Here is a 22665-nt window from a genome sequence, read left to right as displayed (position 1 = left end):
GGAGCTTTGCAGAATAGCGTGGGAAAGGGTCCACAGTGGATTCGCAGCCGCTTCTACAGCAGTGAGGAAGCCATCAGCCAAACTGGCCTTCCCTAGCTTCCAGATGCCATTTCAATTTGGGGAAGGGCAGCTCTGAGGTCTCTAGTGCCTGTCCTCAGAGTCCCAGCTCCTGATTCAACTAGTGACAGGACAGGGCCTCTTCAGAGAGAATAAAGCAGACCAAAGTGTCACAGCCATTTTCACACTGTTGTTTCAAACTGTCACGGCCACACGCTCAAGCCTCTCGTGAGACAATCCCAGCCACGGAACATGACCAAAAAGCCTTCCTTGTCCCGGAGGTAGCAGAGATCCTGGCTCTGCTGGTACCCACCCAGGGCTCAGGGCACCACGCCATGCAGCCGCCCCACCTCCACGAAGGCGTCCACACAGCGGTCAATGTCCTCCTCAGTGTGCACAGTTGAGATTTGTACCCGGATTCGGGCCTTGCCCTTTGGGACCACCGGGTAGCTGAATCCAATGACAAAGATACCTGGGAAGGTAGATAGCAAGGGCATATCAGGGTCAGGAGGCTGCGGCTGGCCGCGTGAGACACATTAACACCAACTTTCCCTGCAGGGGGCAAAGGGGCTGCCCAGGATCTTACAGGGTGGGGGCGGGGTGTCTCACAGTGCAAGAGTCAAGACACAGGGCTGATGTGGGAGAGGCAGTAGTCCTGGGGGAGGAACCATCTGCACTTTACAGTTTCCCTTTGGGCCCCACTGGTCCTTACCTCTCTTTAACATGTCATCCGCCATGCAGGAAGCCAGTCGAGCATCTCCCAGCATGACAGGGCAGATGGGGTGATCGGCCCCCGCGATGGTAAAGCCGGCAGCCTGCATCTTACTACGGAACCTGTGGGCACAGCTGCGTGTCTCACACGGCATTGCTATCTGTGTCAGCTGGGCATGTGGCCCAGGAGCCATGTCCAATCAAGACAAAGATAGAGGCCTCCCCCGCAGAGGCCACCAGGTCGGGGACAGGCAGAACAAAGAGAGGTATAAAGGTAGGACTGACAAGAGAGGGCAGAGATGGAAGAAGGGACAGAGGCAGAGACAAGAGACAGGAAGGTAAGTACAGAGTAGATAACTGGGCAGGCCCTCGGCATTTACCCCACCCCTCAGCCTATCCCATCCCTGCTGGGAACAGCACCGGTGCGTTTTGGCAGCTATAGACTGGATGAGGGTGCTGTTGTCGTCCATGAGCAGATCCAAAGCCTTGGAGGCACAGCCAACAACAGCAGGTGGCAGGCTGTTGGAGAACATGTAGGGCCGGGCACGCTGCCGGAGGAGGGACACGAGGGCCTCAGGCCCTGTGGTGTAGCCCCCTGAGAACAAAGGGAGAGGGGACAGTTGGTCAGGGGCCAGAGCCTTCCAGTCCCCGCAGCCACTTCCCTCAGCCCATGTGCCCTCCTGCGCTCCCCAGGGCCATGGGAATGGATAGAGGACCCCTGGTTCCCGCCCCCCTTCCCCCAGGTACCTGCTGCTCCCCCCAGCGCCTTCCCCAGAGTGGAGTTGATGACGGTGACCTGGTCCATCACGCCCAGCAGCTCATCTGTGCCCCTGCAAGGGAAGTGACCACGGCTGTCCCTGGCTCCAGGGCCAGGGGCAGGTGGGGCCAGGCTCTCCCTGTTTCCCAGCCACCCTGGGGAGCCCCACCCAAGCCTCAGGGGGCCACGTGCTCCCACCGTCCTGTGGGCCCCAGGAAGCCAGTGGCGTGGCACTCATCCACGAAGACCAGGGCACCGTATTGAGAGGCCAGGCGGCAGATGTCCTGCAGGGGGGCAATGTCACCATCCATGGAGAATACCCCGTCGGTGGCCACCAGGCGTAGCCGGTGCTTCTGCAAGGTACACACAAGCAGGCGTGGGTCAGGCAGGGCTGGGCCAAGCTACTTCCTGCTCTCTGGGCTACTTGGCACTGGGACAGTCTTTTCTTTTCTTTTTTTGGTCCGGTCGTGGGACCTGAACTCTGGGCCTGGGCGCTGTCCTTGAGCTCTTCAGCTCAAGGCTAGCGCTCTACCACTTGAGCCACAGCGCGCGCCACTTCCAGCTTTTTTTCTTTTTGCTTATGTGGTGCTGAGGAATCGAACCCAGGACCTCATGTATGCAAGGCAAGAGCTCTACCACTGAGCCACCTTCCCAGCCCCTGGGAAAGTCTTTTCTTCTGAGCCTGTCTTTTCTAGGCCTCTCTTCTCTGAGCCTCTCTTTTTAGGGGGTCTGGAGTTACACTTAGCCCAGAGTACTAAGAAGGGGCTTGGACCCCCCACCTCCCTTAGGCCAGGTTCTAGAGGGCAAGCTGGAGTAAAGCCAGGTCCTAACGATACATCCACTCAAGTTTTCTCTGTGTGTGTGTGTGTGTGTGTGTGTGTGTGTGTGTGTGTGTGTGTGTGTTTGGTGTATGTCAGTGTGAGTACTGGGGCTTGAACTCAGGGCCTAGGCGTTGTTCCTTAGCTTCTTTACTCAAGGCTGGTGTTTTGTTTTAGGGGGCTGGGAAGGTGGCTCAGTGGTAGAGCGCTTGCCTTGCATGCATGAGACCCTGGGTTCGATTCCTCAGCACCACATAAGCAGAAAAAGCTGGAAGTGGTGCTGTGGTTCAAGTGGTAGCAGGCACCATGATTGGCAAAAAAAAAAAAAAATCAAGGCTGGTGTTTTACCACATGTGCCACAGCTCTACTTGCAGCTTTTGGCTGGTTAATAAGAGATAATTGTCTCCTGGACTTTCCTGCCCACCCTGGCTTTGAACCCTGATCCTCCTCAGATCTCAGGCCTCTAGACTAGCTAGGATGACAGGTGTGAGCCCCCAGCGCCCGGCTTCCCACCCACACCTGAGCCCGGTGCCTACTGCTGGATGGTGCTTGCTTCAGGCAAGCTGGGACATGGGGAACTTGAGCTCTAGACCTGGCCGCTCCACACTTCCAGGCTATTTGCCAATGAGGAGGGAGCCTCTCGATCCTCATCTTTGACAGGGGAGCCTGAGGGTAAGCACAGGCTTTGTCCTCAACCCACCTGGGCCTCCTGCAGCTTGACTTCCAGATCAGCCATGTCCAGGTGGCGGTACCGATACTTGTGGGCCTTGCACAATCGAATGCCATCGATGATGGAGGCATGGTTCAGCTCGTCTGACAGGACTGCATCCTCGGGGGTCAGCAGAGCCTGGAGGGAGGCAGTGATGGTCCGGCCACCCCCACGTCCCCTATTAGGACTTCCTGAGTCCCAGATCCCACTGCCAGCCAGGACAGGGAAGCAAGGTGCCACTCCCTTCCACCTGGCTCACCAGGCCCCAGCACCGGGCTGGATGGGTGATAGGGGAAGAGGCATCAGGTAGTCCCAGGTGCTCCCAGCCTTCCTGCGGACCAAGTTATCCCCAAACTCCCCGGAAGCTGGGCTCCTCACAAGCCCCAGCCTTCTTTGGCCAACTTCACCCAACCTCTATACAGAAAGGATATTGGAGTCTCCAGGGCTGGCACCAGCCTGTGACCAGACTCTCCTGACTGCCTACCCCCAAGCGCTCCAGGGCACCACATACCTCAAAGAAACCGGCGTTGGCATCAAAACAGCTGGGGAAAAGGATGGCTGCCTCCCGCTTGTGAAAGCGGGCTAACTTGGCTTCTAGATTCTTGTGGATGGTCTAAAGGAAGTATGTGAGACAGGTAGGTGTTAAAGCCTAGGGTGGTGGCGGGGGGTGGGCAGGGAGGGAAGAGTGCCACAGAGACCAGAAAGTCTGCAGCCTCAGCCACACGTTACCCTAGGCCTCAGGAGTCTGGTAGATCTCCCAGTGAGGCGTTCTGGGCTTGGTCTATGGAATTACAAATGGCAATGGGGAAGATATACCTTCCTAATATCTGGCTAAGTGTTTCTTTTTGGGTTGTACTATAGCCTAAAAGAGGATCACCTAAACAATTCTGCACTCATTTGACCCTCTACTTGTTGAAAGCTGTTTGGTCTGAATGAGGTTTTTGTCCAAAAGTGTCTGATAGGAAAGGAGTTGTACCTGTGACGTTTATTGTACCTCATCATTCAGAGAGAAAAGAGGCAACACATGGAACAGGAGTAGGGTCTCCCCCGCTTCTTTTTTTGGTCGTGGGGCTTGAACTCTGGACCTGGGTACTGTCCCTTAGCTCTTCAGCTCAAGACTAGCACTCTACCACTTGAATCACAGCACCACTTCTGGCTTTTTCTTTGTATGTGGTGCTGAGGAATCAAACCCAGGACCTCATGCATTCAAAGTAAGCACTCTACCACTGAGTCACTTTCCCAGAGCTTTTTTTTTTTTTTGATGCCTGTACTAGGATTTGAACTCAAGGCCTTGTACCCTTGCTGGGCTTTTAACTCAAGGCTTGTACTCTACCATTTGTGAGCCATTGTGGCTTGAAGCAGAAGTGTTCTTGTAGCTCTGGGGCTTAGAATGGGATTAGCTGATCTGGCTAAAGCAGCCCTGCGGACTGTGGGAAGCAGACAGCTGTGTACCTGAGTCCCACAGATGAAGCGGGTAGAGCTAAGGCCAGATCCAAAGTCCTTGAGAGTCTGCACACCTGCCTGGATCACCTCGGGGTGGCTGCTCAGGCCCAGGTAATTGTTGGCACAGAAGTTGAGGATTCCTGGGGTGTAAAAGAGATGGGCAGACTGCTGTGGCCCACACAGCCAGGCAGGGCGCACCCTCCTCCAACTTTAGCAAATGGTACCTGTAAAACTAGGCAGCAGAGCATCCAACCCAACCCTATTTAAGAGACTGAAGAGGCGTAGATGTGGTGTGACCGAACCTTGCAAATCAGAGCAACCCATTCCCCTACACACCCCGAAATCATATTTTTTAAAAGACAAAAATAGACCCAAGACCGAATAACAGAGAGGAATCATGTCAAACCTTTTCAAAATCTCCTTTCATTATCTTTCTACTTTTCTTTAATTTTTTTTCTTGGTCGGCCGTGGGGCTTGAACTCTGGGCCTGGGCGCTGTCCCTCAGCTCTTCAGCTCAAGGCGAGCGCTCTACCACTTGAGCTACAGCGCTACTTCCGGTTTTCTGGTGGTTTATTGGAGATAGGAGTCTCACGGTCTCTCCTGCCCGGGCTGGCTTTGAACCGCAATCCTCAGATCTCAGCCTCCTGAGTAGCTAGGATTACAGGCATGAGCCACCAGCACCCGGCTCTTTAATTTTTTTTTTTAATTTTAATTTTTTTTTGAAAAGGCTTGACTGCCAGAGGGCCAGGGGATGTGGAGGTGGAGGCAGCCGCCTGACCAAATGTGGCCAACAATGGTGGCCAATTTCTTCTAGAATCCAGTTATTCTGTTGTTGTTTATGGCCAGTCCTAGAGTTTGAACTCAGGGTCTGGACACTGTGCTTGAGCTTCTTTTGCTCAAGGCTAGCACTCTACCACTTGAGCCACAGCACCACTTCTGGGTTTTTCTGTGTATGTGATACTGAGGAATCGAACCCAGGGCTTCATGCATGTCTACCACTAAGCCACATTCCCAGCCCCTGTTCTGGGGTTTTTTAAGCTATCCCCCACTTTCTTCTTTCTGTTTTTTTTTTTTGGGGGGGGGAGGGCTCTCTTGTAAATAAGAGAATTATTGGCTTAAAACCATTCCGTTAGGACTGGGAAGGTGGCTCAGTGGTAGAGTGCTTGCCTTTCATGCATGAGGCCCTGGGTTCGATTCCTCAGCACCACATAAACAAAAAGAAAAAAGCCGGAAGTGGCGCTGTGGCTCAAGTGGTACAGCTCTAGCCTTGAGCTGAAGAGCTGAGGGACAGCGCCCAGGCCCAGAGTTCAGGCCCCACGGACCGGACCAAAAAAAAACCAAAAAAACAAAAAAAACCATTCCTTTAGACTCTGTAAATAAGTCTCTCTCAGCTGGAGTGGGTGGGTGGAGTCATGGTGTAATGGTCCTTACATGGGGGCAGGGGTGAGGCAGGAGGGGGTGAGGAAGAGATGGGTGGTCCAAAGTCCACTGTTTGTACTGAATGGCAAGAATGTTATAGTAAATGTGCACCAAAATGTGAATTACTTTGTACGATTACAGTCCTGTCCTCCCTGCCGGGCATCAACCACAACAGAATATTGGCGTTCGTGCACTTTTCTTTTTTTTTTTTGGTCGGTCATAAGGCTTGAACTCTGGGCCTGGGCGCTGTCTCTCAGCTCTTCAGGTCAAGGTGAGTGCTCTTCCACTTGAGCCTCAGTGCCACTTCCAGTTTTCTGGTGGTTCACTGGAAATAAGAGTCTCACAGACCTTCCTGCCTGGGCTGGCTTTGAACCATGATCCTCAGATCTCAGCCTTCTTTTTTTTTTTTTTTTTGGGTCTGGTCATGGGACCTGAACTCTGGGCCTGGACGCTGTCCCTCAGCTCTTCAGCTCAAGGCTAGCACTCTACCACTTGAACCACAGCACCACTTCCAGCTTTTCTTTTTTGCTTATGTGATGCTGAGGAATTGAACCCAGGGCCTCATGCATACAAGGCAAGCGCTCTACCACTGAGCCACCTTCCCAGCCCTGATCTCAGCCTTCTAAGTAGCTAGTATTACAGTTGTGAGTTATCGATGCCCAGCTTTTTTTGTGTTTTAATATATTTTTATGCTGAGTCTGGGGCCTGGATTCAGGCTCAGGACCTCTCACAGACACTTTTACTCAATCCCTCCCCCCCTGCCAGTCCTAGGGCTTGAACTCATGGCCTGGATGCTGTCACTGAGTTTCTTCTGCTCAAGGCTACCACTTTGCCACTTGAGCCACAACCCCAGTTCTGGCTTTCTGCTAGTTAACTGGAGAGTCTCCTGGATTTATCTGCCCCCCTCAGATCTCAGTGTCCTGAATAGCTAGGATTACCCTGAGCCACCAGTGGCTGGCTCACTCCGGTTCTTTTTTTTTTTTTTTTTTTTTTGGTCCAGTCGTGGGGTCTGAACTCTGGGCCTGGGCGCTGTCCCTCAGCTCCTCAGCTCAAGGCTAGCGCTCTACCACTTGAGCCACAGCGCCACTTCCGGCTTTTTTCTTTTTTGCTTATGTGGTGCTGAGGAATCGAACCCAGGGCCTCAGGCATGCAAGGCAAGCGTTCTACCACTGAGCCAACTTCCCAGCCCTCACTCCGGTTTTGTGGGGTTTTTTGATCTATCATTTGAACCACACACTCCTCTCCTAGCTTTTTGCTTCTTAATCGGATCATCTCCAATTAACAAAGTCTTGGGGATTTGTCTGCCCAGACTGGCTTTAACCCAGGATGCCCAGGTCTCAGCCTACTGAGCTGCCAGGGTTACCGCAGGCGCGAGCCGCAGCGCCAGACTAGTTTAGATCTGGAACGGGATCTTCGCTTGCGGTTCCCTGGCCGGGGACTTTTTGTCATGCATTCACAGGGCTGCGTCCCCGTCTACTTTTCTCGGCACAAAAAGTGCTCCCGGGAAAACCTCCCGCCCTGGAAACGGGTTTAACCGGGTACACCCCGGGGAGCCCCGGCCGCGGGAGGAGGGCGGAGCGGCGCCCCCAGCTCCCGGCCGCTCCGGAGCCCGCGTTCCTGGGCGCCACCCGGCGGGGAGGGGAGTTACCTCCGGGGATGCCGTCCACGTGGATGTGCGAGCCCTGCGGGGAGGCGATGACCCGCTCATCCTTCCACAGCCCAGACCCGCGGATCCCCTCCAGCTCCGCCTCCAGGATGCCGCTCAGCTGCGCCAGCGCCGAGTGTGCGCGGCGTCCGCGGGGGGCCGCCCAGGCCGCCGCGCGCCAGAAGCCCACAGCCCACATCGCGCCCGCCGCCAGAAGACGCCGCGGGACCCGTGCGCACTAAGAACTCGGGCTTTGCCCGTCACGTGGGGAGGCCGGGGCCGGGCGACCAATCAGCGCGAGAGGGGCCACCTTAAAGGGGCGGGGCGGCCCTGGTTTGTGGGCGTGGCCGGGCGGTAGCTGCTGAAGACCGAAGGTGATTTGTAAGTGGAGACTGGAGGGGGGAGCCAAGGGGGCGGGGCGGGGCGCGCCCGGCCCCGCCCCCCGCCCACAGACACCTTGGGAAAGAAATGGGGTGCCCCCTGGACACCAAAGGCAAGACGCCCCGAGAACGTCCCCACCCCCGGGTCCTTTTGTCACCTCTCGGACCCCTCCCTCGGAGCTCAGGTGCAAGCTTGGGCCCCCACCCAGGATCTCCCCCAATTGTTTCACGTTCTCTTCTAGTTTAAAGGTGAGGGGGGAAAAAAACCACATCGCTCAGGGCTTCCTTTTCCAATTTTATTTTAAAGTTTTAAAATGACAACGACAGCAAATTCTTCCCGGCAGCACAAATAACACTTGTTTAAAAAGGGGAGGGAGGAAGAGTGCGCACTCTTCCTATTAAAAATAAGACAGACAACTGTACAGATTTTTTTCTCCCAGCTCCTGGTATGAGGCGTATGGATCGCCCTAGCTACGCTTATATACATATGGACACACATGCACCAGACCTAAAACTACTCAGCAAATTCCAACTACTTAAGGCCTATTCTCCCTGCCCCCCAGTACTAGCAAAGACTCAGGAGTAAAAAGATCGCGAGGCTTGTAAAGTAGCTGGGGCTGAAGCCTCAGCAGACCAAGCAAAGCCACCCCAAATACGGGAGGAGCAGACAAGAAAAAAAGTCTTCCTCTAGGATGCAATCCACCAAATGGGTGGAAAACCCCCAGTTTCAATAGGGCACACTGAGGCACTTGATTGACTGACTCCCCACCCTTACCCCCCAAATTTCTACTACCACTTATCAAGAGACTTTGCATAAGTCACAGAAAGACCCCGGCCACAAGGTGAGTTCCCAGCTGACTGGGAGAAGCTACAGCTTCTGCAGGGAGCGATGTTAATCCTCTTTCTCTCCCAAAGACAATAGGGAAGCCACAGGGCAGACTAACAAAAAGTGAGGAGGAAACAGGTCTGGACACCCCTATTGTCAACCACTGCTAGGTGGCCAGTTTTTCACCCTTTCTCTCCCCGCTCCCCCACCAAAGGCAAACAGTCCCAGAGTGCCCAACTTGGAGCTCCTGGGCAGAACAAACTGCCTCGCCCATTCTCCTCCCCATCTGCCTTCACAGCAAACAAGCCACCCAGGAAAATCCAAAAGTCCACTCAAGTCCCTAACCCCAGAAGACTGACAGCAAATGTCCAGAACCAAATAGAACTATATTCTCATCCTCGAGTTGAGATATGTTGCTGCTCTTCTTGCATGGCTGGCTTAAGGAAAAAAAAAATTCGTCCACAATTTCTTGAGGCATCAGAATTGTGTCTTACACAGTCAGACTAGAATGGGCAAAGGGTTGCAGGTGAGGAGGATCAAGAGAGAAGAAAGGAGAAAGTATTTACAGAAAAGAGGAGAGAGGAAGGAGTGTCCGCAAGGGAGGGCTTGGCTGTCACTTCTTCTTGCCTGCCCTCTTGGCACTGGACTTGGCTTTGGGCTTCACTGGTCTGGCTTTCTTGGGCTTGGATGCTTTGACGGGTTTGGCTTTGACAACCTTGGGTTTTTTAGCTTTCTTGGGCGTGGCAGCCGGCTTCTTCTTGGCCTTCTTGACGGGGGTGACTTTGGGCTTCTTGCTGGAGGCTTTGGGGGCAGCCTTCTTGGGTTTGGTGGCCTTCTTTGGCGTGGCCACCTTCTTGACATCCTTCTTGGTCTTCTTGAAAGCCACTGACCTCTTGGGCTCGTCGCTCTTGGCTAGCCGGAAGGAGCCCGAGGCCCCCACCCCTTTGGTTTGCTTGAGGACACCGGTGGTGACCAGGCGCTTGATGGACAGCTTGATCTGGGAGTCGGCGTTCTCACCCACCTTGTAGTGGCTCTTGATGTACTTCTGGATGGACTGCCGCGAGGAGCCCGCGCGGTTCTTCTCCGCCTGGATGGCGGCCACGATCATGTCCGAATACTTGGGGTGGTCTGTGGACTTTTTGGAGGTCTTGGCCCGCTTGGGCTTGGCCGCGGGAGTGGACGTGGAGTTCTCGGTCATGGTGGTGCCCTGCCCGACCGGACCCGCTGGGTGGAAGGCGCCTGGCGAAGTTGGCCGCCCCGGTCCGAGGCTGCGCAAAGGAGGCTGCCCGCCCCGGGATCTGCTCGCGGGACCCCGGCTGGCAGGCCAGGTCCGGGCGCGCTGTCGGGGAGCCGCGGCCGCCTCGCCCCGGCGGGGCCGGGCGGGGAGGGCCGGCCGCGTTGGCTGTGCGGGGCCTCGCGGTGGGCGCCGGTCCGGGGCTCCGGCCGGGGTTCAGGCTCGTGCTGGGGCTCCGCCTGCGCCGCCTCCCTTTTCCCAGCTCCGCGTCTGGCGCTCGGGCGGCGCATCCGGGTATTTAGCGGCGGCGGGCGGACCGCGGTGAGGACAGGGCTGCTGGCTGCCTGCTCCCGGCCCGGAATGGCGCCGCGCCGCCGCCATCTGTGTTTCTTCCGCTCGGCAAATCCGACCTTTCTCACCAGCCCGGGCCTCCCCGGCCCTCGCCAGCCCCTCGGGCGGCTGCCCGGGTCCCTGGGCTTCCTTGCTGGGCCCCCCGCCGGCCCGGCCGCCGCCCCCCGCGGCCTCCAAGCGCCCCAAACGGCGCAGAGGGCCGCCGGGGCGCCGGGACATTTCCCCTTTGCGGGGGGCTGGCTCTGTCGCGCCGGGGAGCCCCGGGGCGGGGAACCCCTCCTAGTAAAGCTCTCCCCTGGGGCTACCGGGGACCCCCACTCCCGACCTCCTGCGGCGCCCCCCGACCCGTGGGAGCGGCTGAAAAGCGACCCCAACTAACACACGCGGCCCCGAACTGGGCGACTCCCAGCCGGGCCGAAACGGGACAGGGGGAGGGGTCGCTTTCCCGGGGTCCGCCGGCCCCTCGGGGGTCACCCCGCCGCCAGCCCCCCGGCACCCCTGACCCCTCTCTGTCCATGGAGCCCCCCGAGGAAACTTTCCCTGGAAGAGTTGCTCGGGCACTTTCAAACTTCGTCCCTTCCCCCTCCGGGCCGCCTCTGCCCCCGCGCCGCCCCCCGACCTCCGCGTCCCGGCGCCCCCGGAGCGCCAGCCCCGGTTCCACGCGGGGTCCCCGAGCGCTGCGGAGGGGCCTCGCGGGCGTCTGCTCGCCCTCCAGCCCCCCCGAGTCCCCCAGCTGTCCTCACTGGCAGCTCATTTACATGCTCCCCTCAGCCCCAGCGCTTTGGGGGTGCGCGAGGCCGAGCTCGCTGCCCCCCACCCCCGGTTCCAGTTCTGGGGGTGCAGCCCCCCCTTCCCAGGGAGGTGGGCTGTGTGCGGTTGGGGGGGCACTCCACAATGGGAGAATTAGTTGCCCCTCTCTGGGGCCCTGAGTGCTGTAGATATTCAAAAACGGGGTGCTTGAGGGGGAAGACCGAAGACAGGGTCACATTCCGTGGATCCTGACGAATCCCCAGGGAGCGGGCAGTGGTCAGGGAAGGACCCTGGCCGGGTACCACCGCCATTTTGCTAGCAGATGAGATGTCTTTGTTAGCATGCGAATGTCTTCCCCGGCTGCTAGGTCTCCTACAGACAGCTGGACAAGGGGTGTCATGGTCTCTAAGGGGTTCAGAGGTGCAGGGGAACTGCAGAGGCTTCAAGGCCTGCCGAAAGGACACCTGAGCCCTGAGCCTCCCTGGCCTGCCAGCCCTTACCTGTATACCAGGTCCCTTGGCAGCCTGGCTGGGCTAGGCTGAGTCTGGGATGCTTAGTCTCAGGACCCCTTCCCCCCCCCCCCCAACCCTGCCCGGATTCACTTAGCAAACAGATCCCACACTCTGTAATTAAACAATACCCTGGGGGGGGGGCAGGGGATGTTTGTAGCTGGAAGGAATGGTGAACAAATCTCTAAGTAAGGCCAGGGAGCTGTTTGCAATCTCCTCATATCCTGCAGAGAAAGGGGGGTGGGGAAGGCTTAGATTGGTAGGGGCCAGGGACAAGGTTGGGGGTGATGTCCTCTGTAAGGTCTGCGGGCCCTGGCCTTCCCACCTCCTGCACAAGTCTCTGCCCAGTACCTGTGTCACCTAGGTAACTGGCACACTTGGAGGTCTCATCCTGGGATTCCCAGTCACACCTCCCATCTGATGGGGTCCCAGGCCCCGAGGTCACATCTGTGTCCAGTGTGGCCACACCTTTCCTCACCTGGCCACACCTTCTCCCCGCCCCCTTCCCTACTTAAACCCAGATCAGCCCTCAGCCCCCCTCCTTTTCAGCCATGTGGTCTCTACCATGCACCCAGCGGGTAGCAGCTCGGTAAAACACTAAACTTCTCTTCCTGTCTGGATATTGCATGGTGTTGTCTTTATCGGATACCTAATTAAACCTAGTATATTTAATTTACTTTACATATGGTATTTAATTTACCTTACAGCCCCCAGGGCTCCTACTGGTCCTGGGGAGTCTCAGAGGCCAGAGCAAAATTGTGTTTGCCCCCCCCCCCATCAAGGATGGATTCATCCAAAACAGGAGGGGGGCCCTGGTGTCAGATGCCTTCTTCTCTGTAACCCTGGCAGCAAAGGGAGGGAGTAAAAAGGTCAAGGGTTTTCTGTTCTGATGTCGATTATCCAGAAGTTTCCTGACTGAAAAACACAGCACTCTGCGGTAGGTTTATTCTGGTTATGTTCAAGGACAGTTCTCCAGCATCTCACCAAGACCTGGAAAAGGAGAAAATACCCTGACACCCACCCCTATATCTGAGACCTTCCCCCAGAGAAGTGTCACCCCCCCCCCAGAGGCCTTCCCTGGAGTAATGTCCCCGCCTTCAGGTCCCTCAGATCCAGGCTGAAGGAATTCGAAGACAATGATGTTGACATTTTTATTGCAGCACCCTCCGGTTTCCTGATCCCTTGCCCCTCCCACCAGCGAGCCAGAGAATGTGATCACCATCTTCACCCATCGTGCCCTCTTGGCAGGGCTTGAAGGAGGGACGGGGGCACCTTCCACCCCATCCCAGACCTGACATTCTCTTCCAGAACTAAAACTAGAATTGGGGTAGGGGTCGCCTTGGGTGGCTTCCAGCTAGGGGACACCCCCCCCCTTCTCTGGCAGGCAGCAGGATTCACCACCATCACTCCCCCACCTCTTTGAGCAAGCTGGAAAGAAGGGAGGGGGCCTCCAAGAGAAAGGGGCAGAGGTTGAGGGGAATAAGACGACGAGGAAAGGCTGCCTCCAGACCCTCCTTGCCTTACCTCTTGGCCCGGGGTCCCCTGACTTGGCCAGGCCCACTGGGCCACCTTGCAGAACCCCGTGGCAAAGAGTGCAGACTGCACGGCCCCCTCCCACTCCCTTTCACTGGAGGCTCTTTAAAAGCCAGGGAGCCGGGGCTTTGCCAGCAGCTGCTCCTGGGAAATGTAGTTCCCACGTGGAGCCCCATGCCACCCTAGCCCCAGACCTTCCTGATCCATCTGCCCACCACCTTCCTGGCTGGGGAGGACCTCAGCTTCTCTGCCTGCCAAACAAGGGCTCTGCCTGCCTCTGGGGTTAGTGTGAGAGGTCAGAACGGGACAGGGTCGTATTCTTACTAATGGGGGAGGGGAGGCTCTGCCTTTATGGAGCCTGTTGACAGACAGGAACCCAGAGAGGCCCAAAGCTGTAACTCCTCAGCAAGGGCCTCTTCCCTTGAAGGCCCTGACCAGATGCCAGCTCTTTGCATTCACTTAATAGACATAGAGCCATGAAACTGCTCAGGCTCGGCTTTTCATTCAAGGCTGGTGTTCTACCACTTGAGCCACAGCTCCACTTCTGGCTTTTTGTTGGTTGATTAGAGATGAGTCTCTCAGATTTGTCTGCCCTGGCTGGCTTCAAATCACAACTCTCAATCTCAGCCCCCTTGAGTAGCCAGGATTATGGGCATGAGTCACCAGACCTGGCCTTTTTTTTTTTATTTTTTTTGGGTCCGGTCGTGGGGCCTGAACTCTGGGCCTGGGCGCTGTCCCTCAGCTCTTCAGCTCTAGGCTAGTGCTCTACCACTTGAGCCACAGCGCCACTTCCGGCTTTTTTCTTTTTGCTTATGTGGTGCTGAGGAATCGAACCCAGGGCCTCATGCATGCAAGGCAAGAGCTCTACCACTGAGCCACCTTCCCAGTCCAGACCTGGCCATTTTTATTTTTAGAGACTGAATCTGCCACACAGCTAGCACGAAGGACTTGTGGCAGGAGTGTGCAGCATGGTTAAATCAAGAAGGACAAGTAGAAGAGATGAGTTTTAAAAGAGTCAGGCAGCTAGGCTCCCGTGGCTCATATTGACCCTGGGCATATCGGATGATCCAGGATAATCTCCCAAATCCAGGCATTTTATTATCCGCCTTTATTCCCTCTTGCTGTGTAAAGTTTGCACCTTTCCAGAGATTAGGCTTAGGTGTCTTTGGGCTTGGCTGCTTCTCACACCCGCCCTACCAGTAGTACAGAGATGTGAGCAGATCTTTCCACACCTGTCCAACACCAAGCAGAGCCCAGTTCTGCTCTCTGGATACCGATGATCATCAGGTTCAAAACGCCTGAGTTTGCCGGGCGCTGATGGCTCACACCTGTCGTCCTAGCTACTCAGGAGGCTGAGGATGGAGGTTCAAAGCCAGCCAGGGCAGGAAAGACCATGAAATTCTTATCTCCAATAAACCACTCAGAAAACCAGAAGTGGCGGTGTGGCTCAAGTGGTAGAGCACAAGCTTTGAGCTAAAGAGCTGAGGGACAGTGCCCAAGCCCAGAGTTCAAGCCCCATGGCTGACAAAAATAAAAATAAAAATAAAAATAAAAAAGGTGCTGGGAAGGTGGCTCAGTGGTAGAGTGCTTGCCTTGCATGCATGAGGCCCTGGGTTCAATCCCTCAGTACCACATAAGCAGAAAAAGATGGAAGTGGTGCTGTTGCTCAAGTGGTAGTACTAGCTTTCAGCTCAAGAGCTGAGGGACAGCACCCAGGCCCCAGAGTTCAAGCCCCACAACCAACAAAAAACAAAACAAAACAACAACAACAACAAAAAACACCTGACTGAATGCTGTTAGACTTATGGTGCCACAAAATGTTGGCTGCTTTTCAATATATTTTATTTTCCTTTTAGATTGTTATTATAGGGGCTGGGAAGGTGACTCAGTGGTAGAGCACTTGCCTTGCATGCCTGAGGTCCTGGGTTTGATTCCTCAGCACCACATAAGCAAAAAGAAAAAAGCCGGAAGTGGTGCTGTGGCTCAAGTGGTAGAGTGCTAGCCTTGAGCTGAAGAGCTGAGGAACAGCGCCCAGGCCCAGAGTTAGGCCCCAGGACCGGACCCCCCCCCAAAAAAAAAAGATTGTTATTATCAAGGTGATGTACAGAGGAGTTACACTTAACTCAGGTAAAGAGTACTATTTTGCTGGGCACTGGTGGTTTATGCTTGTAATCTTAGCTACTCAGGAGGCTGAGATCTGAGGATCGGGGTTCAAAGCCAGCTTGGGCGGGAAAGCCTTGAGACTCTTACCTCCAATAAACCAGAAAACCGGAATTGGCGCTGTGGCTCAAGTGGTAGAGTGCTAGCCTTGAGCTGAAGAGCTGAGGGACAGCACCCAGGGTGCTGTCTGGTTTTCAGGTGGTTAATTGGAGATAAGATCTTGTGTACTTTCTTTCTGAGGCTGGCTTTGAACTGTGATCCTCAGATCTCAGCCTCCTGAGTATCTAGGGTTGAACTAGCATAGGCCAACAGTGCCTGGCTTTTTGGACCATGTCACCCCTTCCTTCACTCTCTCCCAGTTTGCTTTTCAACTGAAAGGATCAGAGCTACGCCGAGGCTGTGTGTGGAGCAGGTCTCCAGATGCCAATAGCTCATGCCTGTGATGTTAGCTACTCAGACAACTAAAAGAGCTGAGGATAATGGTTCAAAAATCTAACCTGGAGCCCGGCGCTGGTGGCTCACGCCTGTAATCCTAGCTACTCAGAAGGCTGAGATCTGAGGATCGCGGTTCAAAGCCAGCCCGGGCAGGAAAGACTGTGAGACTCCTATCTCCAATAAACCACCAGAAAACCGGAAGTGGCGCTGTAGCTCAAGTGGTAGAGCACTCGCCTTGAGCTGAAGAGCTGAGGGACAGCGCCCAGGCCCAGAGTTCAAGCCCCACGACCGACAAAAAAAAAAAAAAAAAAAAAAAAAAAAAATCTAACCTGGGTAGGAAAAGTCTGTGGGACTCATCTCCAATAAACCACAAAAATGTTAAAAGTGGAACTGTGGCTTCAAGTAGTAGAGCATCAGCCTTGAGCAAAAAGAATTCAAGGACAGTGCCCAGGTCCTGAGTTCAACCCCCTCTACTGGCACAAAAATAAAAAATAAAATAAAAGCAACTCATAGGGAAGCAAGGATGCAGCAGTCCTGCAGAGCATGGCAGCGTCCCTGGAGCCGAGGACTGTACATCAGCAGCTGCTGTTGTCTCATCCCTCAGTTTCCCAGTCTTGCTCCTGTTCTCTAGTGACCCTCTGTTCTCCCATTTGCTTTATTCACCCAGCAGAGTATGGGATTCCATCAGCATTCAGCTCATGGGGAGGGAAGAAGACTCCGGCAGGTGCAGACTGATTGTGTGTGTGTGTGTGTGTGTGTGTGTGTGTGTGTGTGTGTGTGTGTGTGTGTGTGTGAAACAAGGGTGACTCGTGCCTTTATGCAGATCACACACTGATTTGAGCACATGGAAGTGAGGGCTGAAGCCCAGGGGATGGTGAGCCAGGGGAAGAGACTTGAAGTTTTGGTTTTGACTTTGGGTGGGTGATATTGGAGTTTTGAACTCAAGGCCTTGTGCTTGCTAAGCAGGCTCTCTACCACTTGACCTCTTAATTTTCACTTGGTTACTTCTAAGGAAGAGATTGCAGGGATAGCCTCAGATCTCCATCCTTCTACTTATGGCCTCCCAAGTATCTGGGATTGCGGGCAGGCCAGAGCACCCAGCTTGGTGGTTGAGATGGGATCTTGTTAGTTTTTTTGCTTGAGCCAGCCTCAAACTTAGATCTTCCCAATCTCCGCCTCCTACATAGCTAGGATTTACAGGGGTGAGCCACCTCCAAAGCAGCTGGGCTACAGGCATGAACCACCACACTCAGCCTTTGATGTTTGTTTTAAGTGCAGTGAGAAAGCACTGTGGAATCAGGCTTCATAAAATAATTCAATTATTTAAAAATAAAAATGTGCCGGGCACTGGTGGCTCACAGCTGTAATCCTAGGTACCCAGGACGCTGTGAGATCTGAGAATCATGGTTTGAAGCTAGCCTGGTCGGAAAAGTTCGTGAGACTCTTATCTCTAATTAATCCCCCAAGAAGCCAAAAGTGGAGCTGTGGTTCAAATATTAGAGCACCAGAATCGAGTAAAAGGATCTCAGGGATGGTGCCCAGGCCCTGAGTTCAAGCCCCATCACTGGCAAAAAGAAAGAAAGAAAGAAAGAAAGAAAGAAAGAAAGAAAGAAAGAAAGAAAGAAAGAAAGAAAGAAAGAAGGAAGGAAGGAAGGAAGGAAGGAAGGAAGGAAGGAAGGAAAGGAAGGAAGGAAGGAAAGAAGGAAGAAAGGAAGGAAGGAAGGAAGAATGAGGGGCTGGGAAGGTGGCTCTGTGGTAGAGTGCTTGCCTAGCATGCATGAAGCCCTGGATTCAATTCCTCAGTACCACATACATAGGAAAACCTGGAAGTGGCACTGTGGCTCAAGTGGTAGAATGCTAGCCTTGAGCAAAAGAAGCTCAGGGACAGTGCCCAGGCCCTGAGTTCAAGCCCTTGGATTTGCAAAAAAAAAAAAAAAAAAAAAAAAAAAGGAAAAAGCAAAAGCAAGCAAGCACCAGGTTTGTGGTAATTTGTTCTTCTCCTAGCCCAGGAAATGAGTCCCCTATAGCTGATAGACATTTGAGTTGTTTCCAGTTTCTTACTTCCCATACAACGTTTACAACGTTTTCATGATCTTTTTCAACTTGGGACAAAGAAGAAGGAGCTAGACATATTCAGGGCTTCATCTCTGCTAGCTAGTCGGTGCCACCCACCCACAGCTGGCCATGGTGTGGAGGCTGCCAGCTCGGCCATCCGTGCACTGAATTCAAGTGGCCAGCTGCAGTGGAGGTGGGAAGAGGGGAAGGCTGGGAGGATTGGAGAGGACAAATCTAGAGGGCAGCCTGAAGGGTTCACGGTGAAGAGGGATGGGAAGGACTCCCTGGAGTCAGAGATAGGCAGGTGAGGTGTGAGGCCCAGCATTAGCTCCAGACCCTTCCTTTGTTGGACCTTCTGGCTGCCCATGTACAGGGCATTCTTATTGCCTTTGGGCCAACCTTATAGAGCCTCAACTCTCACCCACTCTCTCCAGTTAGGAAATCAGTTATAATCCCACCGTGGGCAAGGAGTCAAATGGTCAGAAAGATAAACACATTTCCAAAGACATGAGGATGGAGGCAACAGTCCAACAGTTCAACTTTACACTCATCTGGCTGAACTAAGCCTTAATGAACGTCCTAAATTTGTCCCAGAAATCATTATCAAGGCAAAGCTGTGGTTTGGGTTCTCAGAGTGATTAGCACGTCTGCTCAGACATCGTCCTGACAAAGCTCTGCACTCTGCCTTTGAAGCAGAAGAGGTTCGAAGTCCAGACAGGGAGAATGTCTATGCCATATTCCGTGGAGATGGCTAGGGCCTGTAATCCTAGCTCAGTTGGAGGCAGAGATTAAGAGGATCACAGTTTGAGGCCAGCCTGGGCAAAAAACATAAAATAAAATTAAAAAAATTAGCTGGATCCCTCTCTCACCCTATAAGCTTGGCATGATATTTCACATCCATCATGCCAGTGATGTAGAAGTTGTGAGACCTCCAAGGAAAAAGACCTAAAAGCTGAAAGGGCTGGAAGTGGAGCTCAAGTGGTAAAGCCTCACAAGCATGAGGTTCTCTGTTCAAATCCCAGAACTGCCCAAAAGAGAATCAGCACCCTCACCTGGGGGTAGCTGGGAGCCTAGGAGGACTGACCTGGGCCCAGTCACTCCCTGCGAAGGACTGCGGGTCAGCTGCCATCTGAGCCTTCAGCTGGCACAGAGGACACATAGGCCTTTCCAGGAGAGGAGATAGGTCAGCTGGGTCACTCTGTGGGAAGGAGGTAAGGGCAGAGTGAGGCAGCATCCCCCCTCCTACCCCCCCCCCCCCGCATCATCCCCACTTCAGGGAGCCCAGGCTGAGCTCAGCAGGACCCTGCCAGGCTGTGACCCTGGGGCCCATGAAGATTTCTAGTCCTTCAGACAGGTGAGCAACCCCTGGGGCTCCCAAACTATTCTGGAAGAGCCCTCAAGAGGGAGACACTAGGTTGGATTTTTTTTTTTTTAAGTTGATCGTGGGTCTTGAACTCTTGGCCTGGGCACTCTCCCTAAGCTCTTCAGCTCAAGGCGAGCGCTCTATCACTTGAGCCTCAGCGCCACTTCTGGTTTTCTGGTGGTTAATTGGAGACAAGAGTCTCACAGACTTTCCTGCCTAGGTTGGCTTTGAACCACGATCCTCAGATCTCAGCCTCCTGAGAAGCTAGGATTACAGGCCTGAGCCAACAGCGCCTGGCTGGGCTGGATTTTAATTAATTTAAATTGCAATACTGGGATGGAACCCAAGACCTTTTTTCCTTGACTAGTGTTGGTGCCTCACTCATTTCTACAATATTTTAATTCTATATAGGATCTGCTGTTACAAGTGGAGGATCCCCAGAGAACAGACCATGGACTCACAACTGAATCTTAATTAGGAGGTAATTTATTAGCAGCAAAAAGGAATTTAATAACAGCCAATTTCAACTGGCTGGGACTACTCCTAGGTATTGGGAACCCAAAGGCAGCCCTGAGTAGAACCAAGTGGATTTGGGGTTTTGTTTTGTTTTGTTTTGTTTTGGTCAAGGGGCTTGAGCTCTGGGGCCTGGGTGCTGTCCTTGAACTCTGAGCTCTTCAGCTCAAGGATAGTGATCTACCAGTTGAGCCACAACATCTCTTCCAGTTTTCTGGTGGTTAATTGGACATGGGTCTCATGGACTTTGCTGCCTGGGCTAGCTTTGAACCATGATCCTCAGATCTCAGCCTCCTGAGTAGCTAGCTAGGATGACAGGTGTGAGCCACCGCTGCCCTGCAAATAGGAGTTTTTATACCCCAAAATGGGCAGAGGGCATGCGTCAATGGAATATTCCAAACTTTTCAATGTTATATGAGCCAAGCAAATTTCAGAAGCAAAATATATGGTTACCAGAAAAAAAAAAAAAAAATGCAGGTGCTAAGTTCATTTCTCACAATCGGCTGCCTATACTTGATACCCTGTTCTTTCACAGGTTCGTCCAATGGTTGCTGACAAGGCTGCCCAACTCCACCATGACACTTCTACTAAGTGGCTCATTTTATTTTATTTTACTTTTACTTTTATTTTGTTTTATTTTTTTGGGTCAGGTCATGGGGCCTAAACTCTGGGCCTGGGTGCTGTCCCTCAGCTCTTCAGCTCAAGGCTAGCGCTCTACCACTTGAGCCACAGCACCACTTCCGGCTTTTTTCTTTTTGCTTATGTGGTGCTGAGGAATCGAACCCAGGGCCTCATGCATGCAAGGCAAGCGCTCTACTACTGAGCCACCTTCCCAGCCCTCATTTTATTTTTATTCACTGTATTTCATCCCCCTGTTGTCTGAGGTACAGAGTCAAATCATGGGCTCTTCCTTCCTTTCCTCTTCCTGAAGCAAGTGTTATAACCTAACTGTCTTGGGTCTGTCTGAACTATTTGGCAGTTTTACAGCCTCTAGTCTCCTTTTTATGTAACGTACTCAGGATACATGGCCCAACAATGAAGGCAAGCAGCAGGAGCGCTCCCAGTCCTGCAATGGCTGAAACTAGGCTCGTGGCCCTGGGGACCAGGAGAAGAGTGATTGGGACCACCCTTCGCTGTTTGGGCATGCCCAGTCCCTCTTCTCCAGGTTACTTCTGACTAATGCCAAACTTCCACAGATCACTCCAGAATAGTTGGTGTAGAAACAACGTTGTTCACTAGAGCCATACAGAGCCTGCCCTGCTTCATCACTAGAAGGCCTAGTCCCCTCCTATTTTACAAAACTACTTCTGCCAATGAGTCTCCGTGACTTTCTAGCCTGTTAATGGAGTGAGATCCTGATCCACCTGTTCATTCACTCAGCTTTCTAAAATGCTTGTTCCCTGCGATAAGCGCAGATGTCCCAATAGCAGTAGATCCTGCTATTCTAGCAGCTGTCAGGAGGGGTACTAAAACTTGCACTACTCTCTCTCTCTCTCTCAGTTTTTTTTTTTGGGGGGGGTCCAGTCATGGGGCCTGAACTCTGGGCTTGGGCGCTGTCCCTCTGCAATTCAGCTCAAGGCTAGTGCTCTACCACTTGAGCCATAATACCACTTCTGGATTCCTGGTGGTTTATTGGAGATCAGAGTTTCCTGAACTTTCCTGCCCCAGCTGGCTTTGAACCATGATCCTCAGATCTCAGCCTCCTGAGTAGCTAGGATTACAGGTGTGAGCCACTGGTGCCTGGCTCACGATTCTCTTTTGTCTGGACAGTGATTCCCTTAATTCCAAGGTGTGTCCTTCCTCCATTTCCATCTTAACGGAATACCTGGGGAACACATGTACTACTACACACAGAATGCCCCCTTTTTCTGCCAGCATTACAGCAGAAGTGATGTATTTAAGTGATGTATTTGCCCAATCCATTGGTGTGGGCAAACCAAACATTTGTAGGGGGTCTATAATGGCACCCAAGTCTAATGAGCTTTTTTGCAGCTTGAGTTTTCTTTTTTTTCTCTTTCTTTTTGTTCAGTCGTGGGGCCTGAACTCTGGGCCTGGGCACTGTCCCTCAGCTCTTCAGCTCAAGGCTAGCGCTCTACCACTTGAGCCACAGCGCCACTTCTGGCTTTTTCTGCTTATGTGATGCTGAGGAATTGAACCCAGGGCCTCATGCATGCAAGGCAAGAACTCTACCACTGAGCAACCTTCCCAGCCTGCAGCTTGAGTTTCTGCCCGCCCACCCCCTTTTTGGCCTATGGGGCAAGGTTATCTTTAGAACTAACTGCAAGGAGATTTACTGTGACTCCACCCAACAGGTTACAGGAACGGAGCAGTTGGTTAGATTTTATATCCTGCAGGGCCAGGTCTTATTTCAAACAATTGAAGTCAAAAAGCAAATAGAATCACATGGTAAAAACAAGTAATACCCAACAAAATTTAACACAGCTGTTTAAGGAGACTAGTAAAGAACTTACAGCCATTGTAGGCAACACAAGCAAAGGTAGGAGCTATAAAGGATATGGTAGCCCAGGCTCACCCACATCCAGTGAGACAGGGGCCAGTCTGGAGGGGTTGCTGTTCCTAAACCCACACCCAGAGCCAGCGAAGGCCAAGACTATGGTGAGGACATTATTTGTTTAGCCCCCTGCTTCGAAGTGCCCAAGGCTAACCAGTGATGTCCCTGTCTTCAATATCCTCTGTGTCTCGTGGCTCCAGTTCCTCTGCCATGTTAGGGAGACTGGATCCAGTTGTTTTTATCCATGTAGCCTAGGGTCCAGTAAATTTAGAGAAGAAGGTTGGTTAGGAGGTAGCTCTTGATATGCCAGAGATAAATCCAATAAGGGAAGCCTTGAACCTGTACAGCTCTGGAAGAGATAGGCTGGATCTGAGCTGGGCTATGGTGGTATCTCCTAGTGGCTTTGATTCCACCTCACATAGAATCCCTCCAGGGCCTGTCCCACCATGCATGCACTCTCCCCAGGGCCTGTACCACCATGGATG

General features: G+C 53.3%; 2 protein-coding genes across 2 annotated transcripts; both read right to left on the bottom strand.

Annotated features, from left to right (window-relative positions):
• Nucleotides 1–227: 227 nt before the first annotated feature.
• On the bottom strand, nucleotides 228–7802 carry Gcat (glycine C-acetyltransferase). Its single transcript, XM_069999482.1, has 9 exons — nucleotides 7563–7802; nucleotides 4505–4635; nucleotides 3564–3665; nucleotides 3044–3190; nucleotides 1724–1878; nucleotides 1516–1598; nucleotides 1189–1363; nucleotides 770–891; nucleotides 228–529 (listed from the first exon to the last, which is right to left on the bottom strand). Exons 1-9 carry the CDS (start codon nucleotides 7756–7758, stop codon nucleotides 378–380), a joined length of 1263 nt encoding a protein of 420 aa, XP_069855583.1. The 5' UTR covers nucleotides 7759–7802; the 3' UTR covers nucleotides 228–377.
• Nucleotides 7803–8221: 419 nt separating this feature from the next.
• On the bottom strand, nucleotides 8222–10276 carry H1-0 (H1.0 linker histone). The gene has a single exon (XM_069999481.1). The coding sequence runs from the start codon at nucleotides 9961–9963 to the stop codon at nucleotides 9379–9381; it is 585 nt and encodes a 194-aa protein (XP_069855582.1). The 5' UTR covers nucleotides 9964–10276; the 3' UTR covers nucleotides 8222–9378.
• Nucleotides 10277–22665: the final 12389 nt, after the last annotated feature.

Source organism: Dipodomys merriami, unplaced genomic scaffold (genome assembly GCF_024711535.1).
Source record: "Dipodomys merriami isolate MVZ:Mamm:240054 unplaced genomic scaffold, mDipMer1.0.p SCAF_55, whole genome shotgun sequence".
NCBI lineage: Eukaryota > Metazoa > Chordata > Mammalia > Rodentia > Heteromyidae > Dipodomys > Dipodomys merriami.
This window is presented reverse-complemented; position numbering and strand designations above follow the sequence as displayed.